This window comes from Chelonia mydas, chromosome 12, assembly GCF_015237465.2.
Source record: "Chelonia mydas isolate rCheMyd1 chromosome 12, rCheMyd1.pri.v2, whole genome shotgun sequence".
Classification (NCBI taxonomy): Eukaryota; Metazoa; Chordata; order Testudines; family Cheloniidae; genus Chelonia; species Chelonia mydas.
The window spans coordinates 10,530,369-10,552,419 of NC_051252.2; the positions used below are offsets into that span (position 1 = coordinate 10,530,369).

The window sequence follows — 22,051 nt, forward strand, 5'->3', positions numbered from 1 at the left end:
GCTTCAAAGGACTCCAAAACAACATGCTAGACAAAGTTAAGTGGGATTCCTATGAAATACTTAAGAGGAGAAGCCAACTTCTCCCCCCTGGACCCATTCTTTTTGACGCTGCACCCTGAGGAGAAAGTCACTGTCTGCTGATCACCTGTTACACAAGATCAAGATCAGAGGCCTGAACTGACAACTGGACTGAACAGGCCAGCAGCTCAGGGGCAGGAGGGTCCCGCAGGCCAGATGTGGCCCACGGGCCGTAGTTTGCCCACCTCTGTTTTAAAGCCTGCCTTATTAGTCTTTGGATCGACCATCTCAGAACCAAAGAAAGTTTTGACTAAAGTCTATCCTTAGCTATACACACCAATTAATCCTATATTAAAAAATCCTAATAGTGTTATCTCAGCTAGACAGTGAAGACTGATCCAGGTTTACCCCAGATCGGTTCTAACCCATCAGCTAGTCATGGCTGAAAGGAACAGAGGCAGCTGGAGCACTGTGACCCAGGAACCTCTTGGTGCCAACTGGCAGAGCACATAGGGGTGTGTAAGGGCTACAGGGATTCCTTGGGTCTGGCATCTAAATACAAGTTTGCCAGAGAGTGTCATGTAAAGGGTCTACTGAAAAACCTGTGACATACTGGTCGTCATCGCAAAAATGTATGTAAGGAGTTATGAACGTTCACTGACAATTATGGTCCTAATGCAATCCTCAGTGGAACACCATAGGGACTATCACTCGAAGAACAAAGAACGTAGACCAGAGGACTGGGGGACTCTATCCTGGGAAGCAGTGACTCTGAAGATGATTTGGGAATGCTGGAGGGTAATCAGCTGAATATGAGCTCCCAATGTGAGGCTGTCGTCAAAAGGGCTAATGCAATCCTGGTATGTAGAAACAGGGGAATCTCTGCAGGTATATGGAGATTATATTACCTCTGTATTTGGCATTGGTACAACTGCTACCAGAATATTATGTCCAGTTTTGGGGTCCACACTTCAAGAAGAACATTGATAAAGTGAAAAGAACAGGAGTACTTGTAGCACCTTAGAGACTAACAAATGTATTTGAGCATAAGCTTTCATGGGCTAAAACCCAAGTGGTGAGGGTTCAGCAAAGAGAAACAAGAATGATTACTGGATTAGAAAACATGCCTTATTGTGACTGAGTTCTTCGAGTCTATTTAGTTTAGTAAATAGAAGGTTAAGGGATAGTTTGATCACAGGCTGAGTATCATAGAATATTAGGGTTGGAAGATACCTCAGTAGGTCATCTAGTCCAATCCCCTGCTCAAAGCAGGACCAAAACCAACTAAATCATCCCAGCCAAGGCATTGTCAAGCTGGGCCTTAAAAACCTCTAAGGATGGAGATTCCACCACCTCCCTAGGTAACCCATTCCAGTGCTTCACCACCCTCCTAATTAAATAGTGTTTCCTAATATCCAACCTAGACCTCCACCACTGCAATTTGAGACCATTGCTCCTTGTTCTGTCATCTGTCACCACTGAGAACAGCCAAGCTCCATCCTCTTTGGAACCCCCCTTCAGGTTGCTAACAGGCTGCTATCAAATCCCCCCTCACTCTTCTCTTCTGCAGACTAAACAAGCCCAGTTCCCTCAGCCCCTCCTCGTAAGTCATGTGCCCCCTAATAATTTTCGTTGCCCTCCGCTGGACTCTCTACAATTTGTCCACATCCCTTCTGAGTTTTTGGTATCCCAGAAAACTGGATGAAGTATTTTCCCAGAACTGGACAAGGTGTTCTGGATAAGCTGCATGGAAAAGGTCTCTGAAGGAATCCCAAAATTCATCACTTGAAAGCCTGATATCACAGCTAATTCCTAAGCAGCAATTAAGTCACAGGCAACACGTGACACAAATGGTGAACAAATAACTGGAACAGACGTCAAATAGTCCCTGTTATGTTTCATACAAAATTTTTTTCTAGTAAAACACAAGAGAAGGGCAATGCAATGTATAAGCAGCACTTTCTCTACAGTTCCAAGTTTTCAGTGAGGGACCAGTTGGTTTGTAATTATCTTCCTGAGGCAGCAACTGTACTATTTTCATTTATAGCAGCTAACCCGCAGAACACAGATCACTGATCAAATTGAGATTACAAGTTGTAACGGTTTTAATGTATTTACCACTGAAACATTCATAATTCCAGCAGTTCTTTTCAAAACTAAAAAAGGTAACTTACCTTGTCCTTTTTCAAGAAATATAATTTTTGATTCTGGAAGAAAATTAGATCCAGTCATAACCATTTCATGGCCTCCATTTACTGAGCAACTGTTGATGCTGTATTTTTCTATCTGAGGAAGTTCTTGAGCAGATCGCTGAGCTATTTTTAAAAAGGGTTGAAAAAGGAAAAAAAAAAAAAGTTTCACTACTTTCATATTTTGAGTCAAACAGAAATTACTAAATTAAGGCTAATACAGTAAGCAAGCATGAACCTTTGCAACAGGTTAACTGCATACATTGGATTCACTTTTCAGTTTAGTGAACTCTGTTTAAAGTATTTCTGAATTATTTTAAGGTCAAAAGAATTATTAGCAAAAACTACTTAAGATTCTTTATATGACCCATTTTGGTATTCCCATACCTGTAGTTTACAAATGAATACCACAAAGAACTTGAACTGTTGAATTAGAAACACTGCTACGTAGTCTCTAGTAAGGATGTAGAATCTGCCAACTGAAACCATTTATTAGCATTTTTTCCAAAAATAAATGCTTTGACTTTTAAATATATAAATTATAGTATTAGTAATAAAGTAAAGTATTAGGTTACATAAAACCCAAAATGAATACTGCTGCTCCTATGCAAAAACATGATTATTACTTTTTACATGAAAAAGTGCATTAAGTACAAATTTTGCTCTTCATAAACTTCCACTTATTTAATGTTAATTTCTTTATTAACACAATTTAACATACTGAAAAGCTTTTAAGGAAATTTTAATACTTTAATTTTACATTTAAATCTATCACGTTCCAAGTACTCTCCAAGTATCTTCAGTTAGTAATAGACAGGTTTTACAGTAAATGCACAGAGTTTAAAAAATAATTTCACAGCCATAATATCCCAGTGGATTCTTCTGCCAAAAATTCTACTGAGACATGGAAATGAAAGCTATTGCAACTGTAATTAAGAGATTTTAAATGTGTGCAAGAGACTAATTGTTACAAAACTTACAGCATTCAACAGGTATAGAAGCAATCTGTAGAGACAACACTTTTCCACTAGGCTGTGGGATATGAACACGAAACACAAGTCGCACTCTGGTATTCTTTCTTCCAATATCTGTCTCTCCTTTACGGAGCTCTATATCTGAATTGCGAAGTTTCAAAATACCTGCACAATCAATACTGGAAGACAAAGGGAGAAGAAGGATTGGAAGACAGATGGAGAAAAAGTAGTCAAATATTACTAAATGATCAAAAACATATCCTAAGGGTCTCAGTTTAACTCTCTTGTTAAATTAGAACTAAAAAGAACTCAATTTTGCTCTGTGCCACTAACTTAGATAGCTGCTACTATATGGTTTTAAATTAGGGCAAAAAAGGAAACTATGGATTTCAGCTGTAAAGTTACATTTTGGGAACTTTAGAGGACTGAGGATGTGACTTTTTAAAAGTAAAAAAATCAATTATTTGTATTACAATATTGTCTTCCTGATGACAGTTTTGAAACAAGTCGCTCAGAAGTGACAACCATGTACAATTCTGCATGGGAAACAGTGTCATAAAATGATCAAACCTGCAACCAACTGGCCTAACAAAACTTTCTGAGATTCCAAAATAACAATTATTGTTTATTTGGGACAACGGTTATATAGTCAACTAAATAATAGGGTGAGAGATACGGCACTGCACTGTTATGGGACAACAACTATGGAAGACTACAGAAGTATTTTATGGAAAAATTAAAATAAAGTTATATACATTAAAACCCATAACTAAACAAACTCTGTTGCTGCATTATATAGTAGTCCCCATTTTTCTTCTAAAAACCCCCAGCATTAAAAAAAGTATTCTTACTCATACTGAAAAATTATACGCATGTTTAGCCAAATCAGTATATACACTGAACTTGATTCATGTAAGAAACAATTTATGGTGCTCACTTGGCTTCTAAGTATGGTGTAGCATTTTAGATGGGCTAACAGGTTCCCCCTTTGTTCATTAAAATCATAATCATACATAATCATTCCATTTCAGATTTTGCACAGAGGTCTGAAGAAAAGTTGGGATAATAATCCAACTACAGGTAGCAAAAAGCATTTTTTTTTAAAAAGCTCGCTGGCAGGAAAAACCCTCAGACACTACATACAGTACACAATTAAAAATCAAAGCAATTAGGGCTGTGTCAAGTTACCTTAAAAAAAACAAAACATTTTCAACCTTGTATTGCTTTGAAAGGAATACACAAATGATTAACTTGCTAGTTTGGGAGAAATGCTATTACACACCTTGCTGACATATTATTTTCAGGAAGAAGTGGAATTTCCAGTACTTTTGTGCTGGCAATTATTATCTCTTGGCTAGCAGTAGCAACCGTTTTCCCAGTGATTCGGTGCACCTGGTAGAATGCATGAGGTCGTAAGTAGCGATCATCTGCTGTTCCAATGAACATCTGTAGGTTTACTGGCTTCTCGCTGTAGCCTATGAGCTGATAAAAAAATAGATACAATTCTAAGCTTTAACTGGATTTTATGGTGTTCGTATTTTTGAGTCAAATTACATTTTTATTTGTATATATAAATACACAATTATAAAAGGAAAAATATTAAGCTATTAATATTTATTGACAGACCTTGAAACTTTTTCAGTCTCTGACATGGCATCACAAACGATTCTACAAGCAGCAAACCATGTGTAGATTGCTTGTCCTTCAGGACAGATTAGGAGAACAAATATTACAAAGAAGTTTGTTAGGGCTTGTCTACATTGACACACTTAGAAAATTAATCCAAATTAACCAAAAGTGTGAATTTAAAGTGGATTAGTCAAATTGCATTAAACCCCCACGCGGACATTCTTATTCAGAATTAAATTAGCCTTAATTCATTTCCAAAATGAAAAACACTAAGTCAAATGAAGGCCTCTGCAATTCTGAATAAGAGCATAAACCACATTAAACCCGTGTGTGTAACTAATCCACTTTAAATTCACACCTTTGGTTAATCCAGATTAATTTTCCTGAGTGTCCCCATCTAGACAAGCCCTTAGAATGAATGGGAGGATTTAAAGCTCCTTAATTCATTTTGAATGTTCTTAGAAAAATATTAAGAAGAAAATTATGATTTTGGAGTTTCTTCAGTTTAATAGTTTATTAGTGAGTTTCTACAACTTTTGAATTTTAAAAGCAAATAAAACTCTCTACACTTATGAATTAGTATTGTCAAAATTAACCTATTACTTCCATAGCAGAAAATGCAAAATTAAACGTTTTCATAGTTAGATATTTCAGATAATTGAAGCTATTCCAACAAGAAAGAATTTTATCATTTTTCCTATGTAACTTCTATACCAGAGACACTATTCTTAGCATTTCATTTTTAAAAAATTGATTCAATATTATAAACCACTTTATTTTCATTAATTTATCTAATTCTACAACATGTAGTAGTAAACATATGTATAGAAGATTTAACTGTGAAGGGAAGTTGACAATTGAATGTTTTCAAGCACAGAAAACATTTAAAGTAGTAAATTCTTCCTGTGTATCTTTCTTTCTATTTGCAACTACAATGATACTAATAATTTTGAATTTAAAACGAATTTTTGTTGCATATGGTTGCCACATTTAGAAAAAAAAGTGTTTTCTCCAAAGGTTAAATTTACTGCTTTATATCAGTAATAAGCAGAACCTGTGTTTTGAAAATGTAACCACAAGGATCAACCCCATCCTTTTGTTTTAGTGCCTGAAAAAATTAGGAACGTGAATTCAAAGAGTTAACCATACTTAAATAATAAAAATCTGGACTCTAAACCTAAACAGTTTAAATTAAAAAGAAAAGGAGTATTTGTGGCACCTTAGAGACTAAAATTTATTTGAGCATAGGCTTTCATGAGCTACAGCTCATTTCATCGGATGCATGCAGTGGAAAATACAGATGAAGTGAGCTGTAACTTATGAAAGCTTATGCTCAAATAAATTTGTTAGTCTCTAAGGTGCCACAAATACTCTCTCTCTTTTTGTGGATACAGACTAACACGGCTGCTACTCTGAAACCAGTTTAAATTAAAGAGACCATAAAATCTGGAGAATTTATAGCACTGCACTACCTCAAACAAATTTTAATCCTTATGGCAGTGGTTCTCAGCTTTTCTCTACACCATTCCCCCATCCAACAAAAAATCCTCTCATTTAGCTATAGCCTCCCCTCCATTTAGCAATATGGCAGAAACCGGACCTAGCACCTATATACAAATTCCACTGGATTTACAGTTCTCAAATTGAACTGCAGTTATATTACATCTTGTGTCTCAGAGTACTAATCAGTTTAATCAATTATGAGGCCATCATTCATATTGACACAAAATATGGTGCCTGGAGAACTTTCATGTTTACAGAATTGACATTTAATAAGACAGTCTGATTTTGTAAACCCATAAGCTTTTGTATGAAGAATTCAGTAGGTTTCTTTCTTCGTTTTCAAATGCCTCAGTGCTTCCTTGTAATGGGAGTATATATGCCTGGTCATCCTCTGCCAGCAATCACTACTCCTGTGAAGTAGAAAAATAGCTGGCAAGCATTCTGGCGTGTGTTTTGGTAGGAGTCTGCCATAGGGAAAAGTTAGGCTTCGTGCACAAAAGAGGGAAGAAAGGGAGGTTGGCTGCTACCTGTTGTGTGGAACAGTTCTGGAAGCATGTATTGTAAATTTAATTTCCCTTTGCGGGGAAAACAGTGCAAGAGACAATTGCAGGCAGGTCTGGCAGGGAGACAAAAGGTGCTGTGTAACTGGCTACAGGAAAATGGCAATTTCCATGGGAGGAAAGAGAAGGTTACTCACCTTGTGCAAAGTATCAGAACGGTAGCCATGTTAGTCTGGCTCCGTAAAAGCAGCAAAGAGTCCTGTGGCACCTTATAGACTAACAGACGTATTGGTGCATAAGCACTTCATCGGATGCACGAAAGCTTATGCTCCAAAACGTCTGCTAGTCTATAAGGTGCCACAGGACTCTGTCACCTTGTGAGGTAACTGAGATTCTTCGAGACGGTTGTTCATGTGGGTGCTCTACTTCAGGTGTCTTGACACCCTATGCTTGTAATTAGAGATTTGTGGTAGCAGTGCCGGGTTGGGTTGGGTTGCGCACCCGTGGTACCAATCTCACACCATTCCAAAAGATTTACATAGCGGGTGCAGACAACTGTCTCCCTGTTCCTTCTCTACCCCAAAGAATCTACATCAAACTCTGAAGTAGAGGTGAGGAGGGAAGTAGTGGAGCATCCACAGTGACAACCATCTCGAAGAACCTCAGTTACTGCACAAGGTGAATAACCTTCTCTTCTTCGAGGAGTGTCCCTGGGGGTGCTCCACTTTAGGTGATTATTGAGCAGTGCCCCTCAATGGAAGGGAGGGGATTAAGAGGTGCGTTATTGATGGTGGATAACACTGTGAGCCCAAAGTGAACACCTGAGCAGATTGTTGCTCTAGAAAACAGTGTTTCGTAAATCTATGGACTGATGTCCAGGTTGCTGCTCTGCAGATATCAGTGATAGGGACATTGTTGAGAAAGGCCATGGATGTTGCCTGTGCTCTGGTGGAGTGTGCGTGAACTCCCACTGGAGGTTGTAGATTGTGGTTTTTGGTAGCATAAATGGATACATCCTAATATCTATTTGGATAGTCTCTCTTTTGAGATGGTTTGACCCATTGAGTGCTCTGTTATGGAAACAGTCTCAGTGATTTTCTAAAAGTTTTTGTTCTTTCAGTGTAGAAAGCTAATGCTCTGAACATCCAATGTGTGGAGTGAGGCCTGCCTCCCTCCCATCTGCATGTGGCTTTGGATAAAACACAGTTAAGAAAATGGGTTGGTTCAAATGAAAGGGGGAGGTGACTGGGGAGGAACTTGGGATGCGGTCATAGAGTTACCTTATACAACATTCTTTAAAGATAAAGTGGGTGTTCCATTAGGGCACCTAATTCCCCTACTTGTCTGGAGGACGGGATGGCATTGAGGAAAGCCACCTTCATGGATAAGTGCAAAAAAGAGCAGGTTGCAAGGGGTTCAAACAGCTTTCTGATGAGTCCACGTAGAACAAGGTTGAAGTCCCACATAGATATAGGGTTTTTTATTGTGGAATAAGTGTTTTCAATGGACTTTAAGGAAGCGTTTAATCGTTGGGTGAGCAAATAGGGTGACCCTCATCCACCTTGTTGTGAAAGGAGGTAACAGCAGCCAAGTGTACTCTGATGGAGTCCTAGTATATAGTCCAGGATCCTCGGTAGGGGAGAAGATTGTGGTAAAAGAGGTTTATCTTGGCACCAGATACAGAATCATTTCCACTTATGGATATATGTCTGTCTTTCTTGTACTTGGTCTCCAACTGTTCAGTAATATATCTTACTTTCTCAGAACAGGCCTCCTCAACCCCAGTAAGCCATGGAGTAACCAGGCCTTGAGGTGGAGTACTGTGAGGTTGGGATGACGGATGCATCCCACATCTTGATACAGAAGGTGACGTACTAAGGGAAGGGTTTGAAGCGGTTTCACTGCAATCTGAAGCAGGCATGGGAACCATGTTTGTCTGGTCACATAGGTGCTGTAAGAATGACCATGGATTTGTCCTGTTTGATCTTGTGAATGACTCTGCTTAGGGGTGGGGTTGGAGGAAATGCATACATCAGTGGTGCCTCCCATTTTAATGAGATGAGCATTGCCTAGGGAGTGGTGTCTCAATCCCGCCCTGGAGTATGATCATGCTCCCACTGAGTGGCTTATGTAAAACATGCATGCTTTATTGTCCGTGAGGATCTTGATGGCTTTGTTCTTGATTAGAGGGAGAAAGTGTTGCATGCATTTTAGACTGCAGTAAGTTTATGTGCAGGTTGGACTCTGGTGAGGACCAGCGGCCTTGGACCATATTGTTGAGTAGGTGTGCCCCCTACCCTATTAGGGAAGCATCTGTCGTGATTGTCATGGTTGGAGTTCTTTGCTGGAAAGGGACTCCTGAACAGACGTTCTTTGGTTGTGTCCACCATGTTAGAGAGTCTTTTACTCTGTGTGGCACTGTGAGGTGTCTGTTGAGAGAGTGTCTGAGTGGCACATATACTATTCAAAGCCAGGCCTGCAAGCATCTCAGGTGGAGTCTGGCATGTTTGACAACTAATTTTGTTGCCGACATATGCCCCAAGAGATGTAAACACATTTTGGTGGATGTTTGTGGGCTGTCCATCACTGTTGAAATTAGATTGACTAGAGTGAGGAAGTTATTGGGGTAGTGTTGCTATTGCTGACAGACAGTTGAGACGGGCTCCTATGAATTCCAACTTTTGTACAGGAACCAGTGTGGACTTTTGCACATTTATCTGCAACCCTAGGTTCATGAAAAAAAGAGTTACCGTGCTCTGGATGGCATTTATTGCTTCTTGCCATGTTGGTGCCCTTATGAGGCAGTCGTCTAAGTATGGAAATATCATTACTCCGTGTCTGCGGAAGTGAGCTGCAATGACAGCAAGAACTTTGGAGAAGATCCTCGGAGCAGAGGACAGGCTGAAAGATAGTAGTCTGTATTGGAATGTTGTTTCCCTAGGGTGAATCTCAGGAATCTTGTGTGGCCAGTGTATGGTAATATGAAAATATGCATCCTGGAAGTCGAGGGCCAATCTCCCTTCTCTAGGGCCAGAATTATTGTGTTTAGAGTCACCATTCTGAAATGTTGTGTTCTTACAAATTTGTTGAGTTTGCGTAGATCTGTGATGGGTCTCCACTCACCGGTACTGAAGATTTAGGTACTCCATTCACTGGTACTGAAGCTGTGCGGCATGGGTACAGTAGGTGGCACCATTGTACTACTCCATGCAGAGATTTTCTTCAGCTCCGTGGGTGCCAAGCTGGAAGGTTTCACTTTACTATGTGAACCTCCATTTGAGCTTGGCCGCACAGGGTCTTTAGCTCTTCGGGAACTCTCAGTACCAGGTGTTCCTGGTGTTGTCGGTACCAGGGCAGATTTTTCAGTTGGAGATCGTTTCTTTTAGGCAATTCTTGGTTCGGGGATTGCTTTTTGGTAGCCTTTGTTGGAACAGGCTCCTTGCCAGCTGTTGTTGGAGCAGAACCCTTGTCAGAAGCTACTACTGGTGACCATTGGTGAGGGGGTGTCCTGGACACAGGATCAGAGACTGGCCTGAGGGTTTTCTCCATCATGAGGAACTTCAGTTGGAGATCTCAGGCTTTTCTTGCCCTGGGTGCCAGCTTTCTGCAGGGTGGGCACTTTTGAGTAATGTGGGTCTCAGACACACTGTGCATGGCCATCAGAAACCGATACAGAGAGTCTGCAAGTCAGGCAGCATTTAAAGCCAGGTGAGCCAGGCATTCCTGAGAAAGTTGGTCTCAGAGAAAAAGACAGGGATAAACCCTGTTTGAGGCTATAGCTGTGTACCTGTCAAAGAAATAGGGGTGGATAGGGAAGATAAAAGGGAAAAAAAATATTTTTTGAATGAAGAAATAGAAGAAATTATAGTAGGGCAAGGGGATAGGGTAGCTAACCACAGCTAAGCTAACACTATCAATAACTATGAACTATCTACTATTAATCTTATCTGAGTTAAGAGAGGGTGCTGATGATTGCTCTAACTCAAGCCAAAGGAGGTAGAGAAGTAACAGGGACACAGTTGGCTGTGGACCACTATGTAAATGCTCAGAGCAGCACAAGATGGCTATGACGTGTGCACGGCCCAACCGGGCACTGCTACCACAAATCTCCGATTACAAGAGCAGGTGTCAAGACACCTAAAGTGGAGCACCCACAGGGATACTCCTCAAAGAAGAAAAGCTGAATTCTGGCATACTGGATCAATTCCATGGAACTGCAGAGTCCACAGGGCCTTGACTGAAAAGAAAAGGGTGGTTTGCACTTCTTAGAACTACTCCTTCAGGATGTCTGAAGAGTCAAGGTGGGTTTATACTCAGTTCACATTCTCATAAGGTGTCAAGGTTCCTTCCCCACTCTGAACTCTATGGTACAGATGTGGGGACCTGCATGAAAGACCCCCTAAGCTTATTCTTACCAGCTTAGGTTAAAAACTTCCCCAAGGTACAAACTTTGCCTTGTCCTTGAACCCTATGCTGCCACCACCAAGCATGTTAAACAAATACCAAGGAAAGAGCCCACTTGGAGACGTCTTCCCCCAAAATATCCCCCCAAGCCCTACACCTCCTTTCCTGGGGAAGGCTTGATAAGAATCCTCACCAATTTGTACAGGTGAACACAGATCCAGACCCTTGGATCTTAAGAACAATGAAAAAAGCAATCAGGTTCTTAAAAGAAGAATTTTAATTAAAGAAAAGGTAAAAGAATCACCTCTGTAAAATCAGGATGGTAAATACCTTACAGGGTAATCAGATTCAAAACAGAGAATCCCTCTAGGCAAAACCTTGAGTTACAAAAAGACTCAAAAACAAGAATATACATTCCATCCAGCACAGCTTATTTTACCAGCCATTAAACAAAAGAAAATCTAACGCATTTCTAGCTAGCTTACTTACTAACAGTTGTAAGGCTGCATTCCTGATCTGTTCCCAGCAAAAGCATCACACAGACAGATGAACCCTTTGTTCCCCGCCCTCCAGATTTGAAAGTATCTTGTCTCCTCATTGGTCATTTTGGTCAGGTGCCAGTGAGGTTATCTTAGGGTTTTGTCTGTCCAGGAGGGATTTTATAGCACTTGATACAGAAAGGTGGTTACCCTTCCCTTTATATTTATGACACAAGGTCTCCCCCCACAATTTTAAGGACCAGAAACATGTTTTTAAATCAAGAGCCCTCACAATGAGAGCCCTGGGTTAAGAAAAAATCTAATATGCCATATAAAAGTTTGACTAAAGTTTGTGTGTGTGTCCTGCATCACCTGAAAACTCATGATCTTTGGCTATCAAATGGAAAAAACAAAGTCAAGAAGGTTTCTTACTGAGAGAGCCATTTACTTCACACACAACTTGTTTGAGCAGGAGTTCTCAGCAACACCACAGAGATAGCAGCAATCGCTGTTATTTGCTGGCTGCCTCATTACATTTTCTTCTTTAGGGAAATAAATTTTGATTTTCCTCACAAACAGTAACAATCCTAAATACACACTTAGGAAGCAGAGGTATAAGAACAATGGGGCATTGAAATGCAGAAACACCACATGTAAATAACTAAAGTTGGGACTATGAATGTTGTAACAGATTCAGCTAACAGTATAATTCCTAATGTTTATACAAAATGCAAAGTTGCACAAATATATTAAAACAGAAATGAGTATCAACTACCGTAAAAGACCAGTAGCTTAAAAAGACGTATGGAATCAAGGCCTAAATGGTTGGGTACTACTAAATTATTCCCAAATAAGCCATGGTTCATAAGTCCCATAAAGAAAAGGGCCCTGTGGTAGCACAGGATCCCAATGAAAGGGGGATGGCCAAAGGTAAAGACACCAACCAAAACAGACTTGAACAGCTGAGACCTGAAGCAGCAAGCAAAGATGAATGAGCGCTCTTCAATATGAGGTTAGGAGTCCCCCTTGAGCTCAAGATGGGACTTCTGCATTTTAGAATCCTAGGAAAAGCCAGATCCCATCCCAAAATACATTAGGTCAACCCAAGGTCAACCCTGAAGCTTTTGGACTTTTAGCCTCTGAAAGCAAAGATAGTGTCCTCTGAGGAGGAACCAGTAATGGATGAATCAAAGATTGTCCCTAACCTCCCTGTTGGAAGCAAACTGGAAGATGATACAAGATGTAACCTGTATCCATTAAGAGTTTGAAACATACAAAACCAAAAAAAATACTCTGGCATCCTTTGGGTCTGAATGCCCACGTGTTGCTTTCACTACTAGTAACAAGGTTCCCCTTATATATAGGACACTAGCTATAACACAGTATGGCTGAAGACAGAACTTCAGTCCATACCACCTCTTATTTTCCATGCCAAAGACATATGAATTTCTTTAATCTATTGAGGGTCCTAGTTGAGGATGTAAAACCTTAAATGTATTTTTTTTTTAAAAAAAAAGATAAAGACACTGATTCTCGTCCCCACCCTTTCAGCTTTTTGGAGTGCTTCAACTGTGAAGCAGCTCCACATGCTGAGAAAGTCAAGTCATTAGAAACAACTGGTTCAGAAGAGACTGAACTGGTCACAACTCAGCCAGTAAGAGCCTCTTCCATTAAGAGGAATTAACTGCAGCTCGCATGAGTGATTAAGCAGATCTATAAGGACAACCTCTTGAAGAGTGTGCCTTCCCACAGTACCTGGTTGTGCCAGATATTTGGTATATATCTGTCTATAATTACTCCTGGGAGAATTCTGCACCAAAGAATTAAAAAAGTTCTATACACAATATTTTAAAATTCTGAATATTTTATTAGTCAAAACAACAATATAATCATACCAATTTCAATTATTTTGGCAATTTATTTCAAAATACCTGTCAGCAAGTATGCTCGACAACAAAAAAGATTCAGGAAATGTTTGACAAAAAGATTCCTTGCAAGGAGCAGCATCGGCTGGCCAGAGGGACCCCATCCTCGACACATGGGCAGGCGGGATCCGGAGCAGGAAGGCCGGAGCAGCCCCTTCTGCGGCAAGCCAGCAGGACCCCAGCCCTGTCCTTGGCAGGCCGGGCAGAGCGGCCCCAGCCCCAGTGGGAATCCAGCCCACCACTTGGTGCCGGAGTGACCACGGTTAATGGTTAAACAATATAATTTTTAATTATATATAAAAGTTATCCAGTTAACTTTTTAAACCGATATTTACATTGGTAACAAGAACCGTCTTGAAAGTCTGAAAATGAATGTGGTAACTTGGATACAGTTTGCACAATGCCTTTATAAAACCACTATGAACCATGAAACTGCTCTGAGGAATTTGAGTACATATGAACGAGAAGGCAAATTTCAAAGTCTGGAAATAAAGTACCTTGAGCTTAAGGTAATCAAGGCTCTAGGTCCTTGTTAAAGCCCATACAAAGGAAGGGTATAACATCAGCAATCCCAGGATAGAACAACTTTACAATCTGGAATCTGCACTAGGTGAAAGGAACTTTCCAGATGGATTGATAGACTCTGGAGATTGAATTCTTCCTAGATCAGTAACTAAAGTAACACACAGGCAAATCACCCTGATCAATTGGTCCTTCAGCCCTCATATAGATTGCACCGATCACACGTCTTCCATTCTTCTCATAACCTGGCCTTCCTTTTCCATGTGTGGCCATGTCTTTTCATAATAAAATCTTTCCATCTCTTTGGAGGTCAGCTGAGTGGTCGTTTCAGTTCCCATGGGTCCCACTCAGACAGCTGTGGTCCATCGACTGTCAGTGAGCCTTGCTATATGCCCGGCTCATCGCAACAACATCCTGCACTCCACTCTGCTGTCTGATCACTTCACTGGGGACTCGGTCGCAGATTGAAATTCCCAGAATTCTTCTTTCCATTGCCCTCTCCATGACGGACAGTTGCTGCTCTTCTGTCTTCATCAGCGTCCACGTTTCGCTGCCATACAACATTGCTGGCAGTACTGTAGAGTTGAAGAGGCTGGCGCATGTTGCCTTGTTGATTTTTCCTTGGAGGACATTCTTGACGCAACTGAATGCGCACCAACCTGCTTTCTTTCTCCGCGAGATTTCACCTTCCTGATCATGGCGCATGTTAAATATTTCTTGGCCCAAACAGATATATTACTCAACTTCTTCTATTTGTTCTTCCTTAATTGTTATCTGGGCTTTTGGCAAGGTCTGAAACCGCATATTTTATGTTTTGGAGGGGTTAATTTTCAGTCCGACTTAGCTACTTCTTATGTGGAGTTCTCACAGCATTTTCTGTAGTTTGATAATATTTTCGGCGATCAACACAATATCGTCTGCAAATCTGAGATGGTTTAACTTCTCTCCATTGATGTTGATTCCACCCTTCCAATTCATCCGCTTCATTACCATTTCAAGACAGGCTGTGAAGAGGTTCGGTGAAACCGTGTCTCCCTGTTTCACACCTTTCTTAACTGGGATGTGAAGGGGGTGGGGGCTATCATATTAAGTTATATCTGTAGTGCAGTCAGGATTAGCTTCCTTTAGTAGTTTCAACACTACATTGATATCTATGCTGTTGAACGCTTTTTCATAGTCGACGAAGGCAATACATAAAGAAAATATGTATTCCCTTGAGTGTCCCAATAGCTGGATTATAGTGAAAATATGGTCCATTGTGCTGAAATTCCTTTGAAAGCCTGCCTGCTCTCTTGGCTGCTGCTTGTGCAGACTCAGAGTCAATTTGTTAATATTTGGTGAACAGCTTGTAGACATGTGAGAGCAGGCATATTGGACAATAGGTCTTCAGATCTTCACAATTTCCCTTCTTGTACAGCAGGAGGGTGTTGGACTCCTTCCAGCTAGATGCTATCTTCTGCATTTCCAAGTACTGGCTAAACCTCTGAGTAAGGGTTTCCCAAAGGTCTTGGCCTCCAGCTCTTATTTCGATTGTCAGTTCATCTTTACCTGGGGCTTTTCCTTCCTTCATTTGGTGAACTGAAAAAAATTTCAAAGCAGCAGCTATACTATTACTAACTAATGAAACTGATAGTAATATGACTAATTATTAAAAAGAAATGAGGATAAAGTTGAGAAAATCTCAACAGGACAACTGCCAGAGGTGGTTGAGAAGAAACTAAGGGTTGTTCAGCTGCGCAGTGCTAAACAACAATGGCACAGGGAATGAGATTAACTAACATGCATGTGTGGGCCAAATGGACGCTGCTATGAGAAACGTCCAATCAAAGATGCAGGGGGTGTAGAGCACCTACAGGAACACTACTCAAAGAAGAAGATAAAGCAATGCAAATTTAAGGCACCCGAACAACTTTAATTCTGTCCTGCAGTAACAACATGAAAAACGCTAATGTGGATCCACAAAGACTAAAATGCCTCAATCATAAATGTACGGTTATTGCATGGCATTATTATAGAGAAGAGTTAAGGTTGTTTGGATTTCTTTTTAAGGCATCTAAACACGTTAGGCTATGGAAATGCATAGTTAAAACGTACAAAAACAGTTAATTCAGCATTAAAATGTCACTACCACAACTTCTGAAGGAAAAAAATACATGTCTCTGAATGAAAAAGTGGGTTCTTTATTCCAGTAAAAAAATAAATCAATTTTCCTTCCTTAAAAATTTCACAAGTAGCTGAGCAACAATCTCCTGTTCTGACACAATGGGTTCTGACAAGTTTTTGAAACCTAAAGCAAATAAACCTATGTACAGTAATGTTGCTTAACAGCCCCAAACTTGTAACTAAATATTAATGAATTTATTTTATTTACCCTTCTCCGAAAAAGCAGTCAGGAGGGAAAAAAAACACAAATAATGACATTGTTAAATTTAATACTGACAGATTCGGTAGACAAAGCTTTATACAACATACTAGTAAGTGCAGTACAGTCACCATGATGAAGTCTCAGTTATATTAAACTACTGACATTAATACCAATGAGCCTGCCGAAGACTCAACCACATGTCCATTACAAAGAGACATTAAATTAAACTGGTGGTTGAGTGAAGGGGAGATTGAAGTGTAATATTACACAGGGTGGTATTAAAAAAAAATTTGTCAGCATCGGTTCTAGTCATCTCTCTCTCTCTCTCTCTCTATAAGCATATATATATTCATAGTAGAGAAGTAAGCTTGTTATAATAAATTTCCATATACTCCCTTCCCCAGGCTAATGAGCAGTGTGTTGTAAATAATGAACAAGTTACTGCACACTGTCACTACTGACCTCTAAAAACCCTCCTCTGGTAACAGTATAGTGTGATACACCACCCACTGCTTTGTGGAGGAAACTCAGCCAAGTTGCTTTTGTGTTTCTGTATCGTTTCCATAGCAAAGGTCAGTGCATGCGTAAGTTAAACTAAAGCTGGAAGGCTAAAGACGGAAGGTCACTACAGGATAAGCTAGAACAGCTTCACTCCAAACAGTTCGAGCTGTACTACTGAATTATATGTGGATAACTTCTGTATGCATGGAGACTATGCTAAAATTGTGATTCACAATTTTCACCAGTTTATTACTAACATCAATATTAAGACTTTGCAAATCTTTTCAAGTCTTCCCTGAAAACTTGTGTGGTACTAGAATACACATGAATTCCATCTATAAAGAAGGAAGTACAAAGATCAGAAAGTAACATTTTACATTCTGCAAGCTACAATTCTACTATAGACTGAAAAATTTATTTTAACATGAAGAATCCTACAATACATGGGGCTGTATAAATTGCAGTTTGATCGAAAAGAAGACTGCAACGATTGAAGTTCATGATCTATGGGAAAGGCTTTTATAAAAAAAATCAATAAACTTGTTGGTAGAACTCATATTTTGCAACAAATACCCAGAAGTCTTATTTTACAAATTTAATTAAAACAAAATGAATATTTGTGTTTCAACTATGCTTTACATTAATTCCTATGAACTGACTCTGGTGGATAAGGCAGGTAAATGTTTCACTTCTTTATTTAATTAAGTTGAATTTCCTTACAAGATCTACCTCAAAATTTGAGATGAGTGCCCTACAATAATTCTACTTATATAGAAAACTAGTGCTTCATAGTAGGTTAACAGTAATATAATTTGGTATGTTCTGATTTTCTGTAATTACAGAAATCTGGTTTCTAGTAAAGAATCAGTCACTAGCAGTTTATTAAAGCCAACATAATATTACATTTATGTTGGAACTGAACATGCCCAGCCTTTCACATTTTAAAATTTGAGAACAAACATTTAAGCTAATAGACAAAGGTGTACTGCACTGCTGAAATTCAAAGTTACTTATGCTAAGGCTTGTAAAATCAGTTCTCACCTTTTAAAGTGTGAGTTATGCTTAGTAACCTAGCATTAATAGCCACCAGTTGGGAAAATAAGACAATTTAAAAAGAACTCAAAACTCAAACCCCAGTTATTCAAGTAGAAAAAATTAAGCTGTTTTTGCAAGCTGAAGTCTTCTATTACTTTTTGAGAGTTCATTAAGAAACACTGCCACATGCAGGCAAACTTCCCGAAGTACTCTATTTTAACCAGTTCATGTTAAGAATCACTCCTGCCTTTTACGCACCTTCTTTCCTAGACTTTCTAACTGAAGACAGAGATTCCATTGACACCTCAGTGCTCTTTTTGTTTTACCAGATTAATTGCTCATGGCATTACTAGATCACAAAAGTAGGCTGATTAGAAAGACAAGCTTTTGCAAGCAAACAGACCTCCCTAAAAGTAAGAGTATTACAATCCTGTAATATCACTAAACTTGTCAGGGGCAAAAATATGTGGGGTAACTGAAGTGAACGAAGACCAAAAGAATGCAAGCTTTACAATTCAATGATGCCAGTGTCCCTATAAGAAGATGACCAATGCTACAAGTTTTTCAGTTGATGAAATGGGGGGGAAGTGATTGCTGGAGTATTATGTAAGTTACCCACCTGGGCTGAAAAATTATAAGCAGCTCATAGTAAACATATCTAATATTTCAATGGAGGTTTCCTAGACTTTCATAACATCTTGTATGCAATGCTGTTGTAGCAGTGTTGGTACCAAGATATTAGCAATACAAGGTGGGTGAGGTGATATCTTTATAAGCTCAAAACTTTTTTCACCAACAGAATTTGGCACAATGAAAGATATCACCTCACCTACCTAGTCTCTCTAACATCATCTTGTAAAAGGTTAATATGAAAAGGGCATTAGTAAAGAGGCAGCTGTGCATAAGCACCACAAGGAATCTGTGTGAAGTGGCCTTTGTGCTCTTAAGCACCTCAAAAATAAAAAAAATAATAATTTTTTACCATCAGTGATAAAGAAAGCCTGAAAGGTAAGCTTAGGGAGTTTTCCATTATTTGGGAGAAGGGTTGGTTTAAAAAGCATATTCTCTCTCTCTCTTTTTTTTTTTAAACACATTAGAAATTCAAATCTGGTTTACCCTGGAAGCCTATGTGATTGAAGAAACTAGTGAAATTAAGACATGAAAGCTTAGCAATTGAAAGTGGGAGGGATTTTTAGACAGTTTGAAAATCTATTTTTGGTAAACATCATTATAATGCCATCATGTGCCAGCAATGCCCCTCTGCTATGTACATCGGCCAAACTGGACAGTCCCTTCTTAAAGGGATAAATGGATACAAATCAGATATTAGGAATGGCAATATACAAAAACCTGTAGGAGAACACTTCAATCTCCCTGGACACACAATAGCAGATTTAAAGGTAGCCATCCTACAGCAAAAAAACTTCAGGACCAGACTTCAAAGAGAAACTGCTGAGCTTCAGTTCATTTGCAAATTTGACACCATCAGCTCAGGTTTAAACAAAGACTGAATGCCCGGCCAACTACAAAAGCAGTTTCTCCTCCCTGGGTGTTCACACCTCAACTGCTAGAAGGCCTCATTCTCCCTGATTGAACTAACCTCATTATCCCTAGCCTGATTCTTCCTTGCATATTTATACCTGCCTCTGGACATTTCCACTACATGCATCTGAAGAAGTGGGTATTCACCCACGAAAGCTTATGCTCCAATAAGTCTGTTAGTCTATCAGGTGCCACAGGACTCTTTGCCGCTTTTACAGTTCCAGATTAACACTACTACCCCTCTGATAATCAGGACTAAGCTATTTAAAATTAAAATGATTTAAAATCACTTGTTTTTACAAAAATTGTTATGTACCTTACCTTAAGATATTTTGTCCACATGCAGTCCACTCTAGGTGTGCATACGCCCTATGCACACAAGATAAAATTCTTCTGGTCAGTTGCGCCCTGCATTCCCTTGTGCTGCCTCTTCCACCAGCATAAGGGGCAGAGCAGGCCCAACTTCCTCAGAGTTCCTTAGGCAATACAGAATTTTAAGTCCACAGGACTCTGCGTAGTGAGGAAGGAGGGCAGGTCATGGGATCCACGTGGAGAAAACTTCTCAGAGAACCACAGATATGGTAACGTAAGTAACTGCTTTTTCTTGTTTAAGTATTTGTACACATAGATCCCTCTGTAGGTGACTGGCAAGCAGTTATCTCCCTGAGAGGGTGAGTGCCAGGAGTCCTACTTAAAGACTGCAAGCATCAGACCCAGTAGCTGTGATTAGGGAATAATCAAGCTCCAATTGGCTGCCCTTAAAAGGACTTTTGAAAAGGTAGTCTTCTACAGAGGTAGTAGGAAAGCATTCAAGACATCAAATGTAGAGAAAGTTTTGCTTCCCCGGATTCAAATGAGATTTTTGGAAAGAACACTAGTAGGAGGTATATGTTTTGATTCAGGTGAAAGTCAGACTACTGCAGGTGAGGTTTGAGACACATCATTTTTGTGAAAAATAAATTAAGGGGGATCTGTCAATACCTGACTCTTGTTCATCCTTTGAGCACAGATAATAGCTACCAAAAACACTGTCTTGATCAAGATGGGATACAAGGAACATGATGCTATCAGTTCAAATGAGTTTCAGCAGGGTATTACATTTAGGTCTCAAAAAGAAGAAGTTTCCTTTTCTGGTGGAAAAGTAGATCTGACCCTTCAGTAAGTCAGACAACTCAGCGAAAAAAAATCCAGTTGATATTGAATTGGCAGATATTGCAGCTAAAGAAACCTGACTGATATGAAAGGCCTGGTGCTTCAAGGACATTAAGTAGCCCAAAACAACAAGAATAGTTGTCTCTAAGGGGTAAAGTGACGCTGAGTGACCCAAAGCAAAACACATTTCCATTTGGCTCTGTGTTAGCCTCTCTGCTCTATATCAAAATAAAGTTTATTTCTATAAAATTCTGTCTATGGCCCTTAGCCAGCTGGCACCCATGCTGTCTGATAGAGAGATGGTAAGTCGAGGTGAGAGATCAGACTGATTTTGTGAAATAATGCCCAGAAGATCTGAAAAAATAATGTGCAGTTAGCATCAGAGTGGGTGATTCAGAACTGAAGTTTCTGTACTGAACAGGGAGGGCTTGGTCCAGTCTCAGTTGCTAGAGTCATTAGAAAAGTAATGACACTGATGGGAACCATACACTTTTCTATTCCACTGCATCAGGAATGCATCTGAAAAGGAGGCTGAGCATTTGTCTTCTTTGGAAGAAAATATGTCACACTTGTTCAAGTTGGTGGCACAGAAATCTATGACAAGAATACCTCATTTTAGAAAAACTTGATTGAAGACAGTCTTTGAAGGTCCATTTGTGGCTGGAAAAGAACTTTCTGCTGATCTGTTAAATTGTTCTAAGCACCTGCTGAGAGAAGAGCTAAGAGATTACTCTGATGTTGCATCAATCCCATAGATGAATAGCTTTCTGACAGAGAGGGGACGATCTTGCTCCCCCTTTGTCAGTTGATATAGTATAATGCTGTAGTGTCATCTGGCAGGACTTGAATGATGGTCCCTTTTCAGAGAAGCAGGAACGCTCTGAATGCTAAACATATAACTAAGTTCTACCACATTTGCCCAGGTGAGTGTCCATGGAGGACCACAGACCTTGTGTCTAAAGATGTTCTAGGTGTGCTTCCCAGTCCTGTTTCGAGGCACCCATTACAATAGTCCTGGTAGTGGATGGTGAAGCAAACCAGATGCCTTGAACTTTTTGTGGGTCTTTCTGCTTGATACATTGATTTTAACCATCTCTGAAGAGGCTGAAGGTGAAGCTTGGCACATGATGTTCTGTAAGTCCAGGAAGCCATGTGGCATAATACGAGACAGGCCTTCTTTCACCAAAGTCATAGAATATCAGGGTTGGAAGGGACCTCAGGAGGTCATCTAGTCCAACCCCCTACTCAAAGCAGGACCAATCCACAATTTTTGCCTCAGATCCCTAAATGCCCCCTCAAGAATTGAACTCACA

The 22,051-nt window shown here is 39.8% G+C and overlaps 1 protein-coding gene across 4 annotated transcripts in view; it reads right to left on the bottom strand.

Annotated features, from left to right (window-relative positions):
* Window positions 1-22,051, bottom strand: part of NFATC3 (nuclear factor of activated T cells 3) — a 137,133-nt gene that overhangs the window by 37,057 nt on the left and 78,025 nt on the right. For all 4 annotated transcript variants that reach the window (XM_037877397.2, XM_037877398.2, XM_037877396.2 and 1 more), the window contains exons 4-6: window positions 4,464-4,663; window positions 3,188-3,360; window positions 2,193-2,333 (exon numbers count right to left, since the gene is read on the bottom strand). In XM_037877397.2, coding sequence (XP_037733325.1) covers window positions 2,193-2,333; window positions 3,188-3,360; window positions 4,464-4,663 — 514 coding nt within the window. The remainder of the gene's footprint in view (window positions 1-2,192; window positions 2,334-3,187; window positions 3,361-4,463; window positions 4,664-22,051) is intronic.